General features: G+C 49.9%; 1 protein-coding gene across 2 annotated transcripts in view; it reads right to left on the bottom strand.

Annotated features, from left to right (window-relative positions):
- Positions 1 to 25,153, bottom strand: part of NUSAP1 (nucleolar and spindle associated protein 1) — a 240,467-nt gene that overhangs the window by 72,543 nt on the left and 142,771 nt on the right. For both annotated transcript variants that reach the window (XM_086937197.1, XM_086937195.1), the window contains 2 exons: positions 5,809 to 5,874; positions 5,511 to 5,695 (listed from right to left, as the gene is read on the bottom strand). In XM_086937197.1, coding sequence (XP_086793323.1) covers positions 5,511 to 5,695; positions 5,809 to 5,874 — 251 coding nt within the window. The remainder of the gene's footprint in view (positions 1 to 5,510; positions 5,696 to 5,808; positions 5,875 to 25,153) is intronic.

Genomic DNA, 25,153 nt, shown 5'->3' with positions numbered 1-25,153 from the left:
TCTGAGAATACCCTTCCACGCTTAGGGTGGACAAAAATATTTACAAAAAGGGGGGGTGAGGGACAGAGTCTCTGAATTAAGCAGAAAGCTCTCACCCAGTCAAGAGATCAGGGCTAGATCCAACACCGTTTTTTAGCTCACTGCATCATCCCAGTTTCAGAACCTGGCTGTATGCAAATTAGTCTGTTCCTGTCCCAGTGCATGATGGGAACAGGGCAAACCAAACTACAAAAGCCAATTCTTACACTGGGAAGGAAACAAGCTCCCGGGGACCGGTTTCTGGCATTACAGCCGTCTTCGGCCCGGTTTGCTTGAATCCTGATGGTGCAATGAGCAAGGGTCTCACATCTGAGAATACCCTTCCACGCTTAGGGTGGACAAAAATATTTACAAAAAGGGGTGGTGAGGGACAGAGTCTCTGAATTAAGCAGAAAGCTCTCACCCAGTCAAGAGATCAGGGCTAGATCCAACACCGTTTTTTAGCTCACTGCATCATCCCAGTTTCAGAACCTGGCTGTATGCAAATTAGTCTGTTCCTGTCCCAGTGCATGATGGGAACAGGGCAAACCAAACTACAAAAGCCAATTCTTACACTGGGAAGGAAACAAGCTCCCGGGGACCGGTTTCTGGCATTACAGCCGTCTTCGGCCCGGTTTGCTTGAATCCTGATGGTGCAATGAGCAAGGGTCTCACATCTGAGAATACCCTTCCACGCTTAGGGTGGACAAAAATATTTACAAAAAGGGGTGGTGAGGGACAGAGTCTCTGAATTAAGCAGAAAGCTCTCACCCAGTCAAGAGATCAGGGCTAGATTCATCACCACCCCCTTTTGTAAATCGATTTTGGCCACTGTAGGTGTGGCAGGGTATACTCAGACATGAGTCCCTTTCTCACTGCTCCATCAGGATTCAAGCAAGCCGGGCCGAAGAGGCTGAAATGCCAGAAACCGGTCCCCGGTAGCTTGTCTCCTTTCTGGTAAAGAATTGGCTTGGTAGTTTAGTCTGCCCTGTTCCCATGATGCACTGGGCCAGGGACAGACTGATTTGCATATAGCCAGGTTCTGAGCTGGGATGGGGCAGTGAGATAAATAACGGTGATGGATCAAGCCCTGATCTTTGGACTGGGTAAGAGTGGTCTGCTCAATTCAGACACTCTGTTCATCACCACCCCCTTTTGTATATCTGCTTTGTCAATGGTAGGCACTTCCTGGGCCTGCTGAAGGCAATAAATAATTGGTTGGACTTGCGAAATTGTTCCGTTCTATGAATGTAGAATTTCAGACATCTTTTCAGGTCTAAGGAATGTAGAGATCTGTCCGCTGCTGAAGATGATTCGGGAAGAAAGATCTCAGGACAATAGGTTTGTTTAGATGAAAAGCAGACGGAACATTTGGTATGAATTAGGCGTTAGTCCGTAGAATGACTCTGTCCTGTTTGAACTGAAGGAACGGGTCTTAAATAGAGAAAGCCAGCAGTTCACTCACCCTCCTTGCTGACGTGAGAGCCAGTAAAAGAGCCGTTTTCCATGACAAGTATTTGAGATCTGCTCTATGCATTGGCTCAAAGGGGCGTTTCATCAACTGAGCCAAGACAACATTGAGTTGCCATTAGGTGGTAAAGGTCTCACTGGAGGATAGGTCCTGAATAATCCTTTCAGAAACTGCTTGACCAGTCTATTGGACCATAGGGAAATACCAGACGAAGAGCGCCTGAACCGAGATATGGCTGCCAGGTGGACTTTGATTGAGGCGTGTGCCAATCCAGAGTTGGCCAGGTGAAGCAGGTAAGGCAGAAGTTGTGCCAGAGATGACGAGAACGGGTGCAGTTTGTTAGCCTTACACCACAAACAGAATCTCTTCCACTTAAGGGAATACGTCTTGTTGGTACTGTCAGCCCGGGCCCGGGCTAAGTCGCCCCTGCAGTCCTGAGGTATATCTAAGTCCTAGAACTCTGAACTCAGGAGCCAAGCCGATAATCTGAGAGATGTCGGATCTGGATGCTGGACTTGCCCCTGGTTCATAGTGAGGAGATGCGGGTAAGGCCTGAATGGAATCGGAGGCTCCAGCGACAGAATGTGTAGTTCTGTAAACCAGTGTTGGCGCGGCCACGCTGGGGCTACCAGTATCAGGGTGCAACGCTCTGCTTTCAGTTTCTGGAGGACCCTGGGGATCAGGGGAAACGGAGGAAAAGCGTAAGCAAAGACGTTGCACCATGTGATCGAAAATGCATCCCCGAGAGATTCTTTCTGGGGAAGCCAGCTTGCATAATGTTGGCATTTTGCGTTGACCTCCGTCGCAAATAGATCCAGGTGAGGTCTTCCCCATTGGGATAATACTGCGTCGAGAGCATGTTGGTCAAGCTCCCACTCGTGGCAAATGAAGCGTTGCCTGCTTAGCGAGTCCGCCAGGGTGTTGTCTGCTCCTGGGACATACTCCGCTTTCAGCGAAATGTTGTGTTGGAGTAGCCACTTCCAAATTCGCTGTGATTCTTGAGACAACGTCATGGATAGAGTTCCCCCTTGCTTGTTTAGATAGTGCATTGTGGTGGGTTGTCCGTCCTCACAAGCACTGGGGAGTTCCTGATCCGGGGCAGGAATGCTCAAAGTGCCAGGTATACTGCCCTCAACTCTAGCAGGTTGATGTGGAGCTGTTTTTCTGCCAGCGACCACTGACCATGTATCTGAAGTTCCTGCAGGAACGCACCCCATCCTTCCAATGATGCATCTGTTGTAATCAGTGTGGGGAGGTTGGAAGCAAGAATGGAAGGCCCTGGTTCAGGTTTTTTGTTTGAAGTCACCAGTGCAGAGCCTTCACCACAAACGGAGTGATCCTGATAAGATCGTCGAAGGATCCCGTACACTGGATCCACTGGGATGATCACGCCTCCTGTGAGGGACGCATACAGAGGCGGCAGTGTGGTATTAAGAGGATATTGGAGGACATCATTTCTAGCAATGACTTGTAGAGTCGCACCTGGATGGTCTTTTTGGCCTGAATGTGGGCTGCCAGAGACCTCAGTTTGACTAGACGCTCCCGTGATGGGAAGGCCTTCTCCTGATGCGTGTCTAGAGTTGCTCCCAGGAAAGTGAGGCGTTGAGAGGGCTGCAATACTGACTTTTCCTGGTTGAGCGTAAGTCCCAGGCTCTCGAAGAGCTGAAGACCGGCGTTGGAAGATCTGTTCACGTCTTCTAGAGTAGGAGACTTGATGAGCCAATCGTCCAAGTAGGGGAATACCTGGTGATGGTGTTGGCGAAGGTACGCCGCCACTGGAGATAGGCATTTCGTAAAAATGCGTGGCGCCGACTTCAGGCCGAATGGCAACACTCTGAATTGGTAATGTCTGCCTGCCACTGCAAACCTTAGGTATTGGCGGTGACTTTTGTGGATGAGTATGTGAAAATAGGTGTCCTGGAGGTCTAAGGACACCAAGAAATCTTTGGAATTGAGTAGCTGTAACACCTCCTGAATGGATACCATACGGAACAATTATTTTTTTTGAGATATCCGTTGAGGCTCCTTAGATCAAATATAGGTCTCCATTTCTTCTCCTTTTTCCGTATTAGGAAGAACCGGGAATAGAATCCTTTCCCCCCCTGACCTCTGGGAACTCTCTCTATGGCTCCTTTCTGGAGCATTAGTGAGAGTTCCGCTTGAAGGAGATGCAGATTCTTGTGCTGCATGGGACGTGGGGGGTTCGGAGGAGGCGTTTCCACAAACTCCAGAGTCTGACCGAACCAGCTGGAGAACCCAACGATCCGTCGTTATTTTTTGCCAATTGTGGAAGAAGTTGGAAATTTTCCCTCCAACTACGTAATGTGGAGATGAAGTGGAGGCCTGTTGGAAAAAGAAGTCATTGCCTTCTGGCGGACTCTTTCTTTCCTCCTCTTCCGCGAAAGGAAGACTTATTGAACGAGGACTGGCCTTGTTGCTGCCTCTGTTAGTATTGAGGCTTGTATTGCTGGGACGAGCAAAAGGAGGATTTGTATCCCTGATAGCCACCTCTAGTCTGCTGGCCTCTTCCTCTGGAGCCCCGAAAGGAAGTATTTTTGTACTGGAGGGTACCCAGGGCATTTGCGGTCTCCGTATCTTTCTTGATACCCTGCAGCATCTCATCAATATGCTCCCCAAAGAGCAGCTCTCCGTCAAATGGCATGTCCAGTACTTTGGCCTGTACTTTAGGCCGGAAAGATGTAGCTTTCAGCCAGCCCTGGCGCCTAAGGACCGCTGCCCCCGCCAGCTGCCAAATCCTGTAGAGGTGATATCCATCGCCACGTCAATAATTTCCGAGGCGGACCGCTCTCCTTCAAGGAGGATCTTCTTTACCTCTTCATTCTGCTCCTCTGGTAGTGTGCCTAGATATGGGGCAACATCTGCCCACATCTGGCGATTGCAACGCCCTAGGAGCGCAAGTGAGTTTGCCGCTCTGACAGTAAGGACCGACATCGACGAGAACCTTTTCCCGATGTTATCCAGTTTACGGCCTTCCTTATCCGGAGGAGCAGTCAGCGCAGCGGCTGGGTTATTGGATTTCCGTTGCGCGGATTGGGTAATAACGGAGTCCGGTTTGGTATGGCCTTTAAGGCATGCCGGAGCCTTGTCCGGAGCCCTATACTTCTTATCCAGTCTGGTCGGCACTGGTAGTAAAGATGAGGGGTTTTTCATTATTTTTACCTCCTGGTCCCAGATGTATTCAATAATAGGGATTGACCGAACCGCCTTCTTGAATGGCTCTTTAAAGTCATATAGGAAGCAATTCTGAGGTTGCGTGGTCATCTCTATTTTGAATCTTGCCGCTGCTCTCTACAACATTGTGAAACCCCCGATATCTTCTGGGGGTGTGCCTGTGCCTAGGCCTGTGCCTGGTCTGAGGATGCCAGACGTTCGATGACAGTTATTCCACTCGTCATCCGCTATTTCTCGCTCCTCCTGTTGACCTTCTTCATCTTCACCTACTGCTTCCTCTTCTTCATCAGAAGACTGTATAGGGGGCAAAGTCACAGGATCCGGGCGAATGACTAGCGGTGGTGGTCTAGAGCGAGGAGGTGGAGCTGATGTCACAAGATGTGGATTTACTACCGAAGGAGGCGGAAACCGCTGTTTGTAGTCCGCTTTAGGGAGGAGCCGCCACTGCTCAAGGAAGTAGTAATGGAAAAAGACAAATCACAAAGAGACCATTGAGAAAAAGAAAAACACCATCCGTGAAAAGAAAAAACAACCAAAAATACCATGTGTTGTAAAAATGTGTTAACACAAGTAAATAATCAATACAATGATCAACTGCATAGTTGTTGGATGCTGTATATTTATCTAAACAGAAAGTGAAATATTGATGGGTATTTGGATTTTTATACAAATCATGGGGTTTTAAGGATCATCATGCCGAGAGGCTTACTATAACCTAAGCTACTTAAAGTCCCACAGGAGCCTTACTATGAAAAATACTGTTCTACCAAAAAAAAAAAACACCTGGAAAAAAGTATACTTTGCTAATAACTAAACTTGAATATCATACCGGACATTCATTTTGGATGATGACAAGACGGAAGGTTTGAAAGTGGCTTTCTCAGTTACGAGGCTCAAATTTACAAGATTTCCTGAGGTGCGTGGAGAGCGTCTTTGTCTGGCTGGTGTCCCAATAATAGAATGTCTGTTCCTTGCAGGCACTGGGCTAAAAAGTGGCACACTGTTTCCATTTTTCTATGGAAAAAAGAGGGCAGAGAAAAGCAACTTAGTACGAGATGGAAGGTCATACCTATGATACAGTTAAGCCAAGTCATAATTTGTGAATAAAACCAGGGTTTGTCTTATACCTTTAAATTGCTGACAGATACTTTCTTGCCACCTTGTTTAAGAACTGTTTTCTTATCTGCCAACATCTGGAAAAAGGAAATATGAGAAAGAAGACTTCATTGAATATATGTATCTATAATCCATCAAAATGCTGAAAAATACAAGACATGATTGTACCCACATGAACTGTGCATTAATTAAATAAATGGTTGGCAAGAAGAATACATCTGCTAGGGTGAAAGAAAGCATATCTATGGGGCTAATACATGTGTAGAAAGAAGAGCAAAGGATTCATAAAGAAACAAAGACCTATGGTATTATCCAATTACAACTGCATAACATGAAACATTTGTTTTTATTATGGTTGACAAACTAAAACCTTTTTTCCTGCCGATTTGTATTACATAACTCCAACCTCTTGCATAAGCTGTCACTTTGGGGATTAATGGGTGTAGGAAATTCGCTCTATATATACTATACCAGAATGAGGTATAGTGTGTATAGAGTGCAGGTGACCCCAGAGGTAGACAGAGGTTAAAGTTAGATAGAACCTTACTCTGTATTTGTGGTAGAGTGGTCGAGCAGTAAGGCAGTATCAGAGGACATTGTTAAGCATTTGATGTACACACTCCGCCAACAAATGAATTCACACACTCAAGAACTGAACTCTAGGCCAATTGTTTTTGTTTAAAAATATATATTGTGGTTTTTAGAACCAAGCAAGCCTTGCACAGGTAAGCATTATATACTTTACAGTAATAAGTTGCTGAATATAGAAGAGTTTGAAAATACAATAGAAATTGTACTTTGTTTGATTTACAGGTGATGCAGTAGGTTGCAACACTTAGCAAATACAGTACATTGAAATGAGTAGGCTTTTTCAGTAAATTACAGGTAAGTTACTTTTTACGTTACATTTCTAACTCAGACTAACCTAGATTCAGCACTGGGACATTTCCTGCAAACAAGCAAGTAAATAAGTTTTGGTTATTCGTGTGATTTTTACAGAATATATTTAGATTTCAAAACTCCACACTTAGAAAATGTGGCAGTGTTAACTTAAGGAGGAAAAACAGTTATCGGTTCACAGGTAAGTTATCAACTGTGGGAGTGAAGGTTCTGGGGTTAGACTCCGGGGTCTCCCAGGGTCAGTGATGCACTCTTGTTACAACCTCAGCGGCACTAGGGCGGCGGGGTACAGAGTGATGAGGCCGAATGTTATCCAATGGGGGATAGGGGGCCTCCGGTTGGTGGCTGAAAGCAGAGCTCCTAGAGTTAAAGTCAGGGCAAATGGGGAAACAAAGTAGCACAAAAGGTGCACCGTCAGCGGCACTGAGGCGGCCGTGGGCAGAGTGCTGTTTCGACGTCGGGCACCCTGTTTTAATGGAGAAGGTCCGGTGTGCAAAAGCACTGCAGGCAGGGAGACGAAGGACTTCAGGGTGCAGCCAAATCTTCAAGAGGAAAGTTGGGAAGTTAGGTGTTAGTTAGGCTTAGACGATTTGGACACACAAGGCCGTGGGGTGTCTGCTGCATGGGTGCCTTTTGGGGTCGGATCTTCTTACCAGCTCCGGGTCGCGGTTAGTGGGGCCTTCTGGATTTAGACTACAGGCGTCGGCTGGAGGCTTGAGGCAGACCAGGGGAAGGATCTCGGGTCAGGATTTGTCGGGGTGACCTCCTCGTGGATTTTTTCCACTCGAGCTCAGGCCGGGTTCGGCGGGTGCAGAGTGGGCCGGATTAGCGGTCTCCGGCTGCTGAAAGTGGTTGCAGTTGAACAAATCCGGTGTTCACAGGAGAAGCAGTCTTTGGAAGTGAAGGCAGGTAGGTCCTCCAGGGTTTTTGAGGTTGCTGGCTGCACGACACACTGGGATTTCGCAGATGCAGGTTCGAGGGGAGACAGGCCTGTAGGGCTGGGGCCAAGTCATTGCGCGTCATACTCTTGGGCCGGCTGTTCTGCTATTTTTCTTGCTGTAGGGACAGTAGGGACCAGTTGCTGAAAGCAGCAGGTGGTCTGAGGAAGCCCACAATGGCGGCATTCCTTTAAAGCTTCCCCTTTGTGAACCTTGCCCATCCTGGGGGAGGGCACTTGGCACCTCGTCCCAGGATGTGCATTGTTTCAGGCCCCTGAGAGCAGCAGGCTCTCGACCTAGGGGTCCAGAAACATGTATGTTGATGGCAGCCTAAGCAGCCACTCAGTCGGGACACTAGAGGTGGGTTCCTTTTCAGGGGGCATCTCTGAGATGCCCTCTATGTGCATTTTACATTAAATCCCACATTGGCATCCGTGTGGGATTAATCTGCTCAGAAGTTTGCTACCAAACTTCTCAGTTATCAGTGTAGCCATTATGGTGCTGTGGAGTTCATAATGACAAACTCCCAGCACATTATACTCTTAATGGCAGGACTGCACTTACAATGTCTAAGAATGGACTTAGACACTGTAGTGGTACAGGGCTCACGCACCTGTACCCTCACCACTAGTATAGGGCACCCATCTAGAGGGGTGACTGATCTATGCCAGGGCAGTGGGCTGTGGGCTGTAGGCATGGCACACAGGGATGTGTGCCATGTCGACTCATCACTTTGTTCTGCTCTAAAACATGAAGCCTGCAAAGGCACTGTGTGAGTGCAGTGGTACAGGACCTTTAAGGGTGGCACAAGAAGTGCTGAAGCTTAGAGGCCTTCTCTGGTCACAGTGCCCTGGGTACCCGTGGTACCATTTACCAGGGGCTGACCTGTGGCCAGAGATGCCAATTGAGTTTGTTTTGGCGAAAGAACACAGGCCCTGGGAACCTAATTGGAGGGACCCAGGGAACACAAAGTAAAAGTGCATCAGTAGTATGGCAAAAAGTGTGTGTGTGTGGGGGGGGGGGGGGGGGGGGGGTGAGGTGTTACTGGAACAGAAACCCACTTTCCTACAATGGGGTTAATTTCTGATTCGACCTATGTAACAACAGGTTGCATTACAAACTGCTCATTTGCAAATGGGATCGCAAAACGACCTTAGGATAATTAGGCAGTTTGTGATCTGCAAACCATTTATACATGGTAGGAAATGTAGGTGGTAACCCACAAAGGATAGAAAACTATTAACCCTGTATTTGCTTTTCAAAACAGAAAACTTTAACAAGCATTGGCATAGCCAATAGGTCTCGCCTTTGGGACCTTATAAGTGTTCAGCCATGCAACGGTTATTTTGTTGCACCAAGGATATTGTGCTGCATAACTACTTATAAGGTCCCACAAACGAGACCTATTGGCTATGCCAATGCTTGTTTATTTTGACATGGAGAGTACCAGCACTTCTCAAAAGAAATGCTATACTTTTAATTGGAGATTACCAGCACTTCTCAGAAACAAGCAGGTACTCTGGTATAGAGTACCTGCACTTATATTTTTCCATTTCATGCACTGATTATGTAGCTGGATTCAATCACAGAAGCAGCAAAAGTCCTGTTAGGCGACTGTGAGAAAGTGGCTCTATATATACTGGACCAAAGTAAGGTACAGTATGTATAGAGACCACAAACCCCAGAGGTATAACAGAGGTTAAAGTCAAAGCTGACCTTACTCTCCAAAGTGGTAGCTTGGTCGAGCAGTAAGGCAGTACCGGAGGACAGTGTAAAGCATTTGTTGTACACACTCAATCAGCAAAAGGTTTCACACACTCAAGGATTGAACTCAAGGCCAATTGTTTTTAGATCAAAAGATATAGCTGTTTTTAGAACCAACAGGTATCAAAATATACTTTTCTGATTTATGAGTGATCTCAGATAATTACTTTGCAGTAAGGTAATAACTTAGGTACAGGGGTTACATAGGCAACACAATTCTAAACACAATTTAGCATTGAGCTCAATGGGTTTTTCTACACAAATTCAGTTGATTACTTTTGTTATTCCAGGACTGGATCCTAGATTCAGGACTGGCGGGGGGTAGTATTCCAAATCATATGACACCTTACACGACATGTTTTGATAAAGCCAAACCAAAGTTAGCATTAAACGCGAGGATTATAATGCATTTAAGAGAATATGGTTTGGCTATATCATAGAGCAGCTATAAGGACATGGTTCCGAAAGCTGCAGACAGGCTCAGCTCATGCTAGAGCACCATCTCACATAAAACTAAGCACTCTGCCTTCAGGATTGTCAAGGCCTGCCATAATAGTGACTTATAGGTATATATGTGTCTATATGTGATGGTAGGTATAGGGATACTATACTTAAGCAAGGGGTGATTACACGACCTTGCCCCAGCTGAGTAGTGATCAGCCAGTTGTGTCAATGTGGATGGCCAGCCAGGGGTGGCATAATACATGCTGCAGTCCCAGGTAGGCCTTGGATGCACCTATGCCCTGGGTACCTATGGTACACTATACAGGAGCTCACACAGGTGACCCAATACCCAATTAGGTATGTACCTAAAGTACATGGTATGAATTTAGAGAGAGAACAGCTGATTATAGCAGGCCCACGGCCACACTAAAGTCGAGAAACCAGTATATCAGAGCAAAAAGTAGCAGACCCTACTCTCCTACAGGGCATCTCTAAGATGCTCTCTGTGGTGCATTTTACATTAAATCCCACACTGGCATCAGTGTGGGTTTAATGTGCTGAGAAGTTTGGTATCAAACTTGTCAGTCTTCAGTGTAGCCATTATGGTGTTGTGGAGTTTGTAATGACAACCTCCAAGCACCATATACTCTTAATGGCATTACTGCACTTACAGTGCCCAGGAATGGCCCTGGGTACTGTAGGAGCACAGGGCTCATGCACCTGTGCCCACACCACTGGCATAGGGCACCCAGCTAGAGGGGTGACTGATGTATGCCAGGGCAGTGGGTTTGTGGGCATGGCACACAGGGATGTGTGCCATGTCGACTCGGTTTAGTTCTGTACTTAAACACTGCAAAGGCAGTGTGTGGGTGTCCTGGTACAGGGCCCCTAAGGGTGGCACAATACGTGCTGCAGCCCTTAGGAGTCTTCTCTGGTCACCATGCCCAGAGTACCTAGGGTACCATTTACTAGGGGCTGGCAGGTGGCCAGAGAGGCTAATTGGGTCTTAGTTTCAACACAGTTTTAGGGAAGGAACACAGGCCTTGGGTACCTGGTTCGGCAGGGGCACACTCAGTCAAAGCACATCAGCTGTTCAGCAAAAAGTGGGGGCATACCAATGCAAGAAAGATGGCACTTTCTCAGAGTGAGAAACTATGCTAAGCACGGGTTTTTAGCTTACCCATTTTAAGCCACGCCCTTAACTGCATCGGACATGCCTCCTTCAGAGATCCCCCAGATTTTTCATCCCATTTAAAGCCCTGCTTGTTGTAGCAAAGTTTGATTTTTGGGGTGCAGTAACTGTACGCTGAAGACTATTATGTCTACTGTTTTCCATGTGTTTATTATTAAGTCCAGTGACAATGTGCAATTAGATTAATAAAAACCATTCAGGGGTGTTGGCGGCAGCTGCTAGAGAGCAGAATTGTATTGCAGGGCAATTAAACATGGCCACACGTTGTACCAAATCTGCAGTCTCCTGCTGTGGATTTTGACTTGCCGCCATCCCAATCCCCACTGCCCTTCTCCCTCCCCCCCCCCTCCCTCCCTCCCTCCCTCATTCAGCCCGACTGCGGAGTATATTCGGTTTCATGGAAATGGAAACAAAGTATGGTATTTATTCTGCTTTATAAAGCCTTTGAAACATATAATGCCATTAGTAAGAGAGTACATGTTTCCCACGGCGGCACGTCTTGTGTCAGCATGTCTCCTTAGCACGCAGCTTGTATTCCAAGAATGGGGTCACGCCCAACCTCACGTCGGACGTTCAAAGTAAACAGAATCCCAGCAGCCATCTCTGATGACTCTTTTCTTCTCACGTATTTAGTGGTGAAGTACGAAGAAGTTACTTAATGTTCTGCAAGCACGCGTGTCAGGTGCACGGAAAGCGAGGCCCACACCAGTTGGCGAGCTTGTTCCGTGACAATGTAAGTGGTGGGGAGCAGACAACGTTAAACAAAGTAAACAAGCAGCAGCTGTTTTCGGAAGTGGTGCGGGCGCGTGCAGTCTTCACATTTCAAGCACTGCACTTGTGGCGCGCTGCTGCTCGCTCCCGCAAGGTGGATGCCGCCTCAAGCACGAGTGCAGTGCTTGAAAATGAGCAGAGCAACGGCAGAAGGTCCTCCTGAAGGGGCAGGCGGATCGGGGGACCGACTGACATGCTGAGTAGCTCGGGATACCAGTACCTTCGAGCCCAGTCCGGAGCCACAAGGATGACTTGGGCCCGGTCGCGCCTGATCTTCTTCAGCACTCTGGGCAGAAGTGGTATAGGCGGAAAGGCGTATAACAGACCGCAACTCCACTCGCGCCGAAAGGCGTCGCCGTGCGAGTGCCATCTTGGAAACTCCAACACGCAGAACTGATGACATTGCGCGCTCTCTTCTGTGGCAAATAGATCTAACCAAGGCTCTCCCCATCGCAGAAAGAGGCCTTGCACCACGTCCGAGTTCAGACGCCATTCGTGATCCATCGAGCACCGACGGCTGAGTTCGTCCGCCCTGGCGTTCAGAGATCCCGCCAGGTGTTGAACTACCAGGGTCACCCCCTGATGTTCCAGCCACTGCCAGAGACGCAGAGCCTCCTGGCAAAGGGTCCACAACCCCACCCCGCCCTGTTTGTTGCAGTACCACATGGCGGTGGTGTTGTCCGTGAACACCTGCACCACACTCCCGCTGACAACAGGGAGGAATGCCTTCAGTGCAAGACGAATCGCCCGTAGCTCCAACAAATTTATATGGAGCCGGGACTCCGCCGGAGACCAGATGCCTCTGATCTACGCCTCTCCCAGGTGGCCTCCCCAGCCCTGGAGGGACGCGTCCGTCACAACAACGTGCTCCGGTTGGGGAAGGGAGAGGGATATGCCTCTGACCCAATCGCGGTCCGTAAGCCACCACTGCAGTTGTCTCGCAGTGCCCTCCGAGATCAAGACATCGTCGGACAAGTTGCCCTGATGCTGGGCCCACTGAAACTTCAGGTCCCACTGCAGAGCCCGCATCCGCCACCGGGCGTGATGCACCAGAAGGATGCAGGAAGCCATCAGCCCCAGCAGCCTCAGCGTCAACCTGACCGAAACCCGGGATAACGGCTGGAAGATGGGAATCAAAGCCTGTATATCCTGGACTCGCCGGTCCGGAGGATAAACCCGAAACTGCGTCGAGTCGAGAACTGCTCCGATGAAAAGGAGCTTTTGAGAGGGACACAGGTGTGATTTCGGCACATTGATCGAAAACCCCAGCTCGTGCAGGAGGTCTGCCGTCATCTGGAGGTGGTGGACGACTGTCTGGGGCGAGCCCACCTTCAACAACCAGTCGTCTAGGTAGGGGAAGACTGAAACCCCTACCTGCGCAGATGGGCTGCGACCACCGCCATCACCTTTGTGAACACCCGTGGGGCGCTGGTAAGGCCGAAGGGGAGCACGCTAAACTGAAAGTGCTCTTGGCCTACCGTGAACCGCAGGTAACGCCGGTGGCCCGGCAGGACGGGGATGTGAAAATATGCATCCTGCAAGTCCAACGCTACCATCCAGTCTTGCGGGTCGAGAGCAGCCAAGACCTAAGCCAAAGTCAACATCTTGAACTTCTCCTTCTGGAGGAAGCAGTTGACGTTCCTTAGGTCCAAGATAGGACGTAGGCCCCCCTTGTCCTTCTTGGGTACCAGAAAGTAGTGGGAATAGCAACCACGCCCTACTTCTGGCCCAGGAACGCGCTCGATGGCCCCCTTGGCCAAGAGGGCCGTAACTTCCTCCTTCAGAAGTGCCAAGTGGTCCCCCGACACACGGTGGTTCTGCGGTGGCATGGCTGGAGGAGTGGTCTCGAAGGGGAGGGAGTAGCCCCTTGGGACGATCTGCAGCACCCACCTGTCCGAGGTAATGGTGCGCCAGTGGGAGTGGTGATGGCGAACCCTGCCACCCACTGGCGTCACATGGGCCTGAAAGCACGGACTAGGAGGATTTTGTGGCGGATGCTGCGGGGGGAGTTGTGGCCTGACCTCGCAGTTGTCCCCGACCGCCTCCACAGCGGTTTCCATGGCCGCCACCGCGTTGATAAGTTTGTTGCGGCGCGTGGCTGGCAGCACGTGTGGGACCGCCCCTTCCTTGGCCACGAAAGGAGCGAAACGAACCAGTTTGCTGGCGCTGGGTCGAAAGACCCAAGGAATTGGCCGTGACCCTGGAGTCCTTGAAGCGCTCCAGCGCGTGGTCTGCTTTGTCACCAAACAGGCGACAGCCATCAAACGGCATGTCCATCAAAGCATTCTGGACATCTGCAGAGAAGTTGGCGAATCTCAGCCAGGCGTGGCGACGAATCGCCACCGTCGTGGAGATCGCTCTGCCCAGCGAGTCGGTCGTATCAAGACCACGCCTAATGGAGTATTTTGCTGCGTCTCGGCCTTCAATCATAGCCTTGCCGAGCTTTGCCCTTACCTCCGGTGGGCATTCCGGCAGCAATTCCGCGACCGTGTCCCATAGAGAGTGGGTGTAGCGGCCCAAGAGGCACGCGGTGTTGCAAGACCGCAGTCCCAGACTGAGGGACGAGAAGACCTTTTTGCCATACTGGTCGTACCTCTTTGATTCCCTGTCGGGCGGGGCCGACGGGAATGCGAATTGGGAAGTGGAGGCCTGGATCACCAGACTCTCAGGGGTGGGATGGGTGGACAGAAACTTGGGGTCATCCGAACACGGACGGTGGCGTCTGGCCACGTTCCTATCAACAGGCGAACCTGAAGCGGGCCTGGACCACATGCCCAAAAGAACGTCAGACAAGGCCTCGTTGAACGGCAGCAGTGGCTCCTGTGGGCATGACTGCGGTTTGAGGACCTCAGTGAGGATGTTAGTCCTCGCGGCGGCGACGGGGAGCTCAAGGTTTAAGGCCTTGGCAGCCCTCATCAACACCACTGAATAAGCAGCCCCCTCCTCCGAAGCCACGGTAGGAGGCGAGACAAAGCCAGGGTTAGGGGAGTCGTCTAGACCACTGGCGTCACCCAAGTCACCTGCCCAGTCCGCAGTGTACTGACATTCACGTGTCAGAGGGTCCTCAGACCCCTCCCAATCCTCTCCGTAATCTGCCTCCTCATCATATTCGGGATCAACATAGTAGACCGGCTCCTCGGGGGTTCACAGGCCCCATCGGCGTCGTGCGACGCCGGTTCGGCTCCGTGACCGGATTCGGGGAGGGTATGGGGGCGCGCCGCTCGGAGCCGGCGCCGGAGGACCGGCGTCGTACGGAGACTGCGTCGGGGGCAGCCCCGACGGAAGCGGCGCCGGGGAGGTCGGCTGGCCAGCCGGTGTCGACCCTGAAGGCCCCTGCGGCGCCGGGACCGGAGCCGTCGGTGGCGTCGGAGCACCCGACTGCGTCGAGGCATGAGCACCCGACCCGCTAGGGCCCTCGGACGAAGGCACTGGGCCCAAAGGCGCCGTAGGCCCCGTCGGAGAAGATAGCTTCCTCATGGCCATGAGGACCTCCTCTATCTCCTCGGGCGACGCGCCTTGCTCAGGGACCGTAGGGTATGGAGCAGGCCGCGCCGGCAGCTCATGCGGAGCCGCGGGGGTGGGGCTACCCGAACCCCCGGCCGCATCGCGCGAGCGTCCGGGGGGGGGGGGGGGGGGGAGTCGGGGGTACGATGACGACGCCCTGACTTCTTGTGCTTCCTACCTGAGGAACCAGAGGAATGGTGATGACTTCCGGAGCGTTCGTGACGGCTCCGCGACCGCTCCCTCGACCTCTGGCCGGACCGGGACCTCTCTCGACGCGGTGCTGACACCCGCAGCTCGAGTAGATTGCGGGACCTCTCCCGCCTAGCTTTCTTCGTCAAGGCCCAGCAATCGACACAGGCGTCCACGTCGTGGTCGGGGCCCAGGCACCGGAGACAGAGGCGGTGATGGTCCGTGACCGACATCGTGCAGTCGCAGTCATCACAGTTCTTAAAACCAGGCATCTTACCGGCACCGTAAGAAGATTTATCAAAAGATTCAAAACTTTGATCAAAAGACCGGAGTACTGCTCTTCGGATCTGCGCTAACTGGCGCGGAAAAAAGAAGAACTGACGTCAGCGCGCGGAGGTGGCGTCTATATACTCCAGCGACGTCATCACGGCGCACGACGCCAACGACGGAGCCGCAGGGGACGCCTGCAGACGACGCCTACCGACGCGCAGGGGTACTGCTACGCAAAAGTTTCCGGATCCAGACTGACGCCTGGGGTTATTCTAAGGTAAGGAATCTAACACTAACGTGTTTCTTTCAGATGTGTATTTTTATGAAAATTTAATTTTTATGAATATTGTACAGTGTATGGTTTGTTTTTTGCTAATTGTTTTGTATCCTTGGTGAACTTTGACCAACGAACTTATCAAAAAAACTTTCATAAAAATAAAAAAGTGATTTAATCTGTCAAATTTGTTGTCAATCCGCACTTAGTTTCATTCTTTGCGCGTAGGAAACTGAAGCTAAATAGAAGTCACAGTACTGGCTTTTGTGTCGTTTTGTAGTGCTAAAGAGGCTTGACCTTACTGTGGAAAGCCCACACCCAGTGTAGTTTTCTCACCACAACTGGATCAAGCACTCTAGGAAGGACAGAACTCTCTCAGCAGAGTTCAGGGAAGTTGGGGGTGAAGTCCTTTTGTTCCTGGGACTTCAGAACAGGGAGCCAGCTCTTCTCAGGCCCTTGGAGATTCCTTCAAGCAAGGGGACACAGCACAACAGCAAAGTCCCTCCCCCTCTCCTTGGCAGCAAAGCAACAGGTCAGTCCAGCAGAGCAACAGCAAGACCGTCTTCCTTCTTCAGATTCAGCTTTCTCCTTGGCAGAGGTTCCTTCTTGATTCCAGGATGATCTAATTTTCTGTTGTCAGGGGTCCTGTACTTATACCCCTGAAAATCTTTGTTCTCTTTGTGCAAGTGGGCCCTGAGCCCGGTCTGAACCAGTTCTGGGTGTTGCTTGAGCACTTTGTTTGCCTGGCTTCTCCTTTCCTTTCAGAGTGAGGGGCATGGTCGTCAGCCGCCCAGCAGGAGGTGGAGCCAGCATTGTGGCAGGCAGGCACAGCCCTATTCAGGCCCAGGTGCTAACTCCTCCCGCCACTCAAGGTGCAAATGCAGTTATTCAGCCTAGGGCTGACTCAGCCAGCCTCCTGGGGAATCCCCAGCCCCTGTCACTCTCAAACCAGACAGTCAATACACAAACAGGCTAAGGCACACAGAAGGGTCAGACAAGAGAACATCAACTTTCTAAAAGTGCTGTTCTCAAACACAGGATTTAAAAACAACCTTTCCTAAAAGATGTGTTATTAAATTCTGAGTTCAGGGATACTAGATACTTATGTCCTATCTTGTTCCTATGGGAAGAAATGCTGGAAGCCACTGTAGCCAGCATCCCCCATGTTAATCTATGGAGCAAGATAGCCTTACAATTGTGAAAAATAAAAATGGCTGTAATTCACTACCAGAGCATGTCAGCTGCACTAGTACATGCTCTACCTTTTACATACACTGCACCCTGCCCAGAGGGGTTCCTTGGGCCTTCCATAGGGGTGACTGATGTGCACAAAAATGGAAGGGTTAGGCCTGGTCAGTGGGGACACTGACCAGGAGGACACGGCAAGTCCTAGACTGCACACAGGCACTGCGGTGGCAGGCCTGAGACACCATTTTAGGGCTACTCATGTGGGGGGCCCAATCAGTGCTGCAGGCCCACTAGTAGCATTTGTCATCACCAGCCCTGGGACACCCAGTGCACTTTACTAGGGACTTCTTGGTGATACAAATATGCCAATCAAGTATATATACAAATGTGTTTTGAAAATGAAAAATGAGAGATATATAAACTTGTTTATTTGACAGAAAGAAGAAAAGAAAAAAGAAAAAGTATTCCGTAACAACAGTCAATGTGTCCATGGGTCATGATGAGATAGGAGACTAACACAAAAGAGATAATATAAACTTTAGTGTGGTGATAGTGATACAAACACTAATATAGGGAGTACTTCATTTTTATTCCTTATGATTGCAAAATAGAATACATATTGTATACCGAGGTACCAATTTTTTTATTTGAGTCTATATTACCCAGGTACCGTTTGGTTTAATGGGTTTCCCCTGTCGTACATAGAGCAGGCCCACTAGTAGCATTTGTCATCACCAGCCCTGGGACACCCAGTGCACTTTACTAGGGACTTCTTGGTGATACAAATATGCCAATCATGTATATCCAATCATCATAACAATTTACACGGAGAGCATATGCACTTTAGCACTGATCAGAAGTGGTAAAGTGCGCAGAGTCTAATTGCCAACAGCCACTGGTCAGGAAAAATAAGGGAGGAAGAAGCAAAAAGTTTGGGATGACCCTGCAAGAAGGGCCAGTTCCAACACAACCCCCTTCCAGCCTAAAGCCAGGGTAGACCTAACGATACCTCAATGGGATTCCCTGCTTAAGGCGATAGAACACGGAACCTGGCCCAAACAGCAGGGCAGTCCTGTTCTACGCCGTCCTAAACCCAGTTGTATCACTCTATCCATACTCTCAGGGTCCACTATGCCAATCCATGTGGAACCCTTCTCACCTGTGGACACCACCTGTGTAGCACCTAACCATAATTTACTCACAGGTGTGTCCCAACAGACAGACAGCAAGCCACAGTGACCACCAACAGTGATCACGGATGAGACCCAGGCCTCATGCCTCTCATGGCTCCTAAATCCCTGTGGCATCAGAGGGTGGAGGGCAGTAGCCCCAGGTGCTTGGCACCCTTTGTCCACTCTCTCTCTTGTCAAGTCAGGTCTGACACTCTGGCACTGACCCACCAGTCCCAGACCTGTATCCGGCGGCTGGACAGGAGGCTGAGGTGGGCTTCTCCACACCTGGTCCTCCTCTTCCTTGGGGCTCTGTGCCCTCCCACCTGGAGAGGTACCCACTTCTACAATAGTCAGGGCACCTGTCACAGGTACCCTGCACCATTCATCCACCAGTTCAGGGGTTCTATCCTGCAACTGGTATTCCAGGTCATGGGGGACACCCCGGACCTGGCCCTCAAACCTAGGCTCCAACGCCTCCAGGTAAGACAACACCTGAACCTGGCTTCCCCACCCAGGTACCAACCCCTGCGGTGGAACACTTGCCTGGCGCACCAGGACTTCACTCAATGGTGTGCCCACACTAGTAGACAGTACCCACCTGGCCAACACAAGGGTGTGGCCTAGTCCACCCCCAGGGTGAGACTCCTGCCCTCCTTCCAGGGGCGACCCTGTCCACCAAGAACACAACTATCCTACCAGTTCAGGACCTCCCTCCAGCAACTGGTCTCCCAACCTAGGGTTTAACCCCCCAGGTTGCACCGGAGTCAGAGGCGAGGACTCCCTCCCTCTACACCCCCTTCCAGAGCGCTGCGCCCTCCCTACTGGAGGGGTGCCCCTGGGAACCATATTGGTCAGGGCACTGGTTACAGATGCCCTTCCTTCCAGGTCAGGCAGATCCTGAACCTTGTCTCCCAACCCAGGGACCAAAACTTGCGGTTGTGCACTTGCCTGGCACACCAGGACTTTACAGTACCCCCTTGAGGGGGACACACAACTCATGTGTCCCGTGACAGTCTTCCTGGCACAGATCTCCCGACCCCTGTCCACCTGACAGTGCAGGAAGATCCCCCAGGACAGAAGTGGTGTCACCATGGTCACTCCTGGGAGACTCAGCCCTTCTGACTGGTCCCTGACCCACTGGTTCTCCCACTGGGGACTCCTTCCCCCTCTCACCCCTCAGTCTGGACTTCTGCACCCTCCCAACTGGAGTGGCACTGCCAGACATCAGAACTGATGGAGGCCTGGTTACAGGTACTCCCCGTTCAACAGACACTAGGAGATCCTCCTCAAATGGCCTACAAGTACAGTCTAGGTCCCCAACCTGGTGTTCCCTTAAGGAACCCTCCAGGCCCCGAGACTGGGTTTCGGGCACCGTGAGACACATCGTCCCACACTCATTCCTTCTCAACTGAGACTGGACATGAGCCCCTACACCCCTCCCACTACAATGGGACCTCACTGGGCTACACTGAGCCTCTTCCACCTCACAGGTCTGGAAGATATCGAAGCCACTCCTTTTGGGATCACTCAGACTCTCTGGAATCCACCAAGAGGTCTGCCTCCAACACAAGCTCTCTGGGATCAAAGAACTCACACTCCACCGGGCATTGGCATAGCTCTGGAAAACAGGGACTTAAAATATGCTCTCCAACAAATGAATCACACAGCCCCCCACAGTTGTTAACCAAGCTACCCTTTGCCTCACCCTCCAGTGCCTCACACAAGTACCCCACACCAGTCTCCTGAGACTGGCAAGACAGTATCTGACTGTCTGTCACACAACCCACACTCTTCTGGCTGGTCTTCACACACACACACACACACACACACACACACACACACACACCAAGGTTTCTACCGGGGGGGGGGGGGGGGGGGGGGGGGGACCGCTCTCCCTGTACCGCTCTTCTAGAGTCAGTAGAGTGTCCCTCCAACCACTAGGAATTTGGTCCCCTGTGCCAGTCCTCCAATCTACTTCAGGGACACTGCACTCCACTGGAACTACATCATAAACCTGAAACCCCTGGCGTATGTCGACCCCCTCCCTCAAGTCAGGCGCCACATCTCTGGGTGTTTGTACCTTTCTCTTCGCACTAGATATCAAATTCATGCTGCCACCATCTGAGCTGGACTCAACCTCCAACTCAGCAAAGCTCACCTCTTGAGCTACCCAGGTTTCTTCTTCAGCTGAGACCCTCATTGCCTCACGCCTCTTGAGCTCCAACTCAAGCTTCCTCATTGTTAATTCATGGGCCAAGGTAAATTTAAATTCCTCTAGGGCACGTGCATGTTTGCTCTCCTCCGCCGCCCTTTCTTTTTCCATTTGCTTCATCTTCATTTCAAGCCTCAACATTTCTAATTTATGATCTCTGGCCCTTTGGTTTTCCTCCAACTCCTCTGGGGAAAAAATCTCAGCTGAATGGTTGCTGCTAGCCCTTGAGGCCGCTCTGGACACAGGCAGATCCTGAGGCCTGAAACCATCCCTCTGTGCATCCTCATCCACTTCTGCATCATCTGTCTTCCCCGCCTTTTTGGTCTCCCACCAGGCCCTTAAGGCCTCCTGTAGCTCCTCCTTCTTGGAGCAGCGCTTCATGGGGAATCCAAAGTTCCTGCAGAACCGCCTGAGTTGACCTACTTTGTAATCATTTAACATTTCAATATCAAACTCCAGTTCTGCAACATCACTTGCTGGTTTACCATTCGGAGACATGATGCTTGGATTCTTTCAGGGTTACGATCAAAACTAGAACCAAAAAAAATGGAGTAGGGGTGGGAAGGGAGGTGGGAAAGTGCAACGGCAGGGAAGGCCCCAAGATTTCCCGTGCTCTCCTGGCTGGGATAATAGGCATGCGAACTGTGGAGTACAAGGCCTTAACCGCTATACTGTTTCTAATTAACAAAGCAATGTTCAAATTGACCGGTGCCAAATATCCAATCAATGACCTTTAAAGTTGAAAGTTACATAAAAATAAAAATGGAAAAGTTGCGCTAGCGGTTGGTTGTAGCTGAATGTTGACGCTGCACCGACGAATATATACTCATGCGAATATGTTTGTATGGATGCAACAATAAAAACTAATTAAAAAAAAAAACTGGAACCAAAAATAAAAAATGTATGTGGTGGAGTAGTGGTCTGCACTCACTAGTGATGTACACCAATCACTGTGGGTCTAGTACAAATACAAGTTCAATTCCCACCCCTGACCAACAATGTTAGAACTGGGGGTCTCTAGTTGGCAGGGGTAGGTACCACTGTCCAAATAGGGACCCTTGATTCTAGTCAGGGTAAGGAGGAAACCCTCTGAGATAACCCCTGCTCACCCTCTAGGTAGCTTGGCACGAGCAGTCAAGGCTCTTCAGGAGGCAATGTGTAAAGTATTTGTACCAACATTCACAGTAACACACCACAAACTGACTCCACAACAGTTAAGAAAAATAAAAGGTATTTAATCTAAACTACACAAGAACAAAACGACAAAAATCCAACATACACAGTTCAAGAATATGGTTTCAAAAGAGTTCCTACGGTTGTAATGTAAGTTCTTTAGGTTGCGATAAAATAATCCACAGATGCGTGAAAAGTTCACAGTTGCGTCACATTTACTCACATTACCTTTTAGTTGCGACAAAGTTCCAAAAGCAGAAGCTGATGCGGTGGAAAACAAGCGATGCGTTGCTCCTGAGACCCTGGGGAGGCGATGCGACAGCCCCGCTGCAGCAGCGGGTGTGTTGCGACAAATCCGGTCTGTATGGGGAGGAAGGCCACTTGTATGGATTCCGGTGCGTAGGTTCCGTGGGAAGTTTGTTCTCGCAAAGGAACGATGCGGCGATCTCTGGAGTTGCGACGATCTCCGGGGCGACGATGTACGGACCAGCGGTGATCTCTCTCACACCTCTTCGATGCGATGGCTTCTGCGACAACACTCGCAGCGACGTGATGCGGTCCGCAAGCAAGCAGTGCGACGATCTCACCCAGCGACGACAGGCTCTGCGACGACACTCGCAGCGATGTTAGGCTTTCCGCACCGGTCTGGTGCGTCCCGCAAACGAAGGATGCAACGGCTCTAGCAGCGGCAACAGACGCTGCGACGATCTCTACCTTCGTAGCGGCGGGAACTTCTTGCACTATGGAGGATGCGCTCCGCAAGAGAGCGATGCGACACTTTGATTGCAAAAGTCTCTCAAGCTTAGTTTCAAGATTCCCAGCACAGGTACAACTTCCAGAGGCCCCACAACTGGATCACGCACTCTAGGAAGGACAGAACTCGCTCAGCAGAGTTCAGAGAAGTTGGGGGTGAAGTCCTTTGTTCCTGGGACTTCAGAACTGGGAGCCAGCTCTTCTCAGGCCCTTGGAGATTCCTTCAAGACAGGGTACACAGCACAACAGCAAAGTCCTCCCCCTCTCCTTGGCAGCAAAGCAACAGGTCAGTCTAGTCCAGCAGAGCAACAGCAGGACAGTCTTCCTTCTTCAGATTCAGCTTTCTCCTTGGCAGAGGTTCCTTCTTGATTCCAGGATGATCTAATTTTCTGTTGTCAGGGGTCCTGTACTTATACCCCTAAAAATCTGTGTTCTCTTTGTGCAAGTGGGCCCTGAGCCCGGTCTGAACCAGTTCTGGGTGTTGCTTGAGCACTTTGTTTGCCTGGCTTCTCCTTTCCTTTCAGAGTGAGGGGCAGGGTCGTCAGCCGCCCAGCAGGAGGTGGAGCCAGCATTGTGGCAGGCAGGCACAGCCCTATTCAGGCCCAGGTGCTAACTCCTCCCGCCACTCAAGGTGCAAATGCAGTTATTCAGCCTAGGGCTGACTCAGCCAGCCTCCTGGGGAATCCCCAGCCCCTGTCACTCACAAACCAGACAGTCAATACACAAACAGGCCAAGGCACACAGAAGGGTCAGACAAGAGAACATCAACTTTCTAAAAGTGCTGTTCTCAAACACAGGATATAAAAACAACCTTTCCTAAAAGATGTGTTATTAAATTCTGAGTTCAGGGATACTAGATACTTATGTCCTATCTTGTTCCTATGGGAAGAAATGCTGGAAGCCACTGTAGCCAGCATCCCCCATGTTAATCTATGGAGCAAGATAGCCTTACAATAGTGAAAAACGAAAATGGCTGTAATTCACTACCAGGGCATGTCACCTGCAATTCCTAGACTGCACACAGGCACTGCAGTGGCAGGCCTGAGACACCATTGTAGGGCTACTCATGTGGGGGGCCCAATCAGTGCTGCAGGCCCACTAGTAGCATTTGTCATCACCAGCCCTGGCACACCCAGTGCACTTTACTAGGGACTTCTTGGTGATACAAATATGCCAATCATGTATATCCAATCATCATAACAGTTTACACGGTGAGCATATGCACTTTAGCACTGATCAGAAGTGGTACAGTGCGCAGAGTCTTATTGCCAACAGCCACGGGTCAGGAAAAATAAGGGAGGAAGAATAAAAAAGTTTGGGGATGCAAGAAGGGCCAGTTCCAACAGGGGTGTTTTAAGGGAGTAACAGGTAGGGATAAAACCAGTCAGTTACCACACCAGGGTCAGTATGTTTTCGGGGACATCTCTTAGGTGCCCTCTTAGTACATGGTTAAATAAATCTCACTCTGGCATCAGTGTGGAATCATTACAAGGAGTTGTTTGGTACCAAACGCTCCCGTTTCAGTGTACTCATTTAGATATGCCCTCAACTGTGGTATAGTGCACTATGCCTTATGGCTGCAAGGCCTGCTAGAGGGGTGACTTACATATACCTTCAGGGTGCCTTGATGACATTTTTTAGTTTTTCACCTCACAGAGGCATGTAAGCTGCAAGGGCAGTCAATGGTCCTACTGAGGGGGTAGCAGGGGACCCTCTTCAGCTTTCAGGCCCTAGGTACCCAGGGTAACATTTACTAGGGACCTACAGGGGCCAGAAGTACCAATTGTTGATATGTTTCAGGAAAGAAGCCCTGTCATATGGAACATGGTAGGCAGGGACCCAGTGCACTACAATCTTAACCACATGAAATACCAGGCAAAAAGTGATGGCTAGCCATGTCAAAAGAGGCACTTTCTCAAAAACTAAAATATTTTTTTTTTACATCTTGCATACAAACATCTTCAGCTCTCTGTTGGTTACATACCTGCTGGATCTACTATAGAAAGAGTAGGCACATCAGATTTATCGAAGTTCCATAGTACTGACTGTACGGCGCTCTTCAGAATTGTTTGTCCTGTTTAAAGAGAATTTTGGTCTTGCCAGGTTGACTGTTTTATCCTTGCCATTGCGGACATAAGAGTTTTCACAGCAGTGTTTGAGAGATTATTTTATATACCCGTTCTCTCAGTTTCGTCAGTCAGTATTGATCATCTTCTCTTTTGTTTAAAGCTAATGTTTTCAGCTTGATTTCTTCTTTAACCAAGCTATTTCGTGTAACATTGAGAACTGTTGGATGTTTTATAGCATTTTACATTTGCTGCCATTACCTTGAGATTGAAAGTGAAGTCCCTAGTTCTTTGTTTGTTTTGTTTACTGTTGTTAATTTTGAGAGTAGTATGGCCAGCATCCATCAAGCCGTATTTCTTCAAAATGATCATGCTGTACAATACAAAATCCTAAGATGCATGACCCAGAAGACTGGTGGGTTTCCGCACACAGAACAAGTTGAAATTCTAAAAGTTACAATATAGCAGCGAAGACTCAGAGAGAACAAGATGTGGTGAAAGGAGACTTACAGTACCAATTCGTAGTGAAACACAGAAAGAAAGGAA

This window comes from Lissotriton vulgaris, chromosome 9 (assembly GCF_964263255.1).
Source record: "Lissotriton vulgaris chromosome 9, aLisVul1.2, whole genome shotgun sequence".
Taxonomy (NCBI): Eukaryota; Metazoa; Chordata; class Amphibia; order Caudata; family Salamandridae; genus Lissotriton; species Lissotriton vulgaris.
The sequence above is the reverse complement of the archived record's forward strand: the minus strand, read 5'-3'. Positions and strand labels throughout refer to the sequence as shown.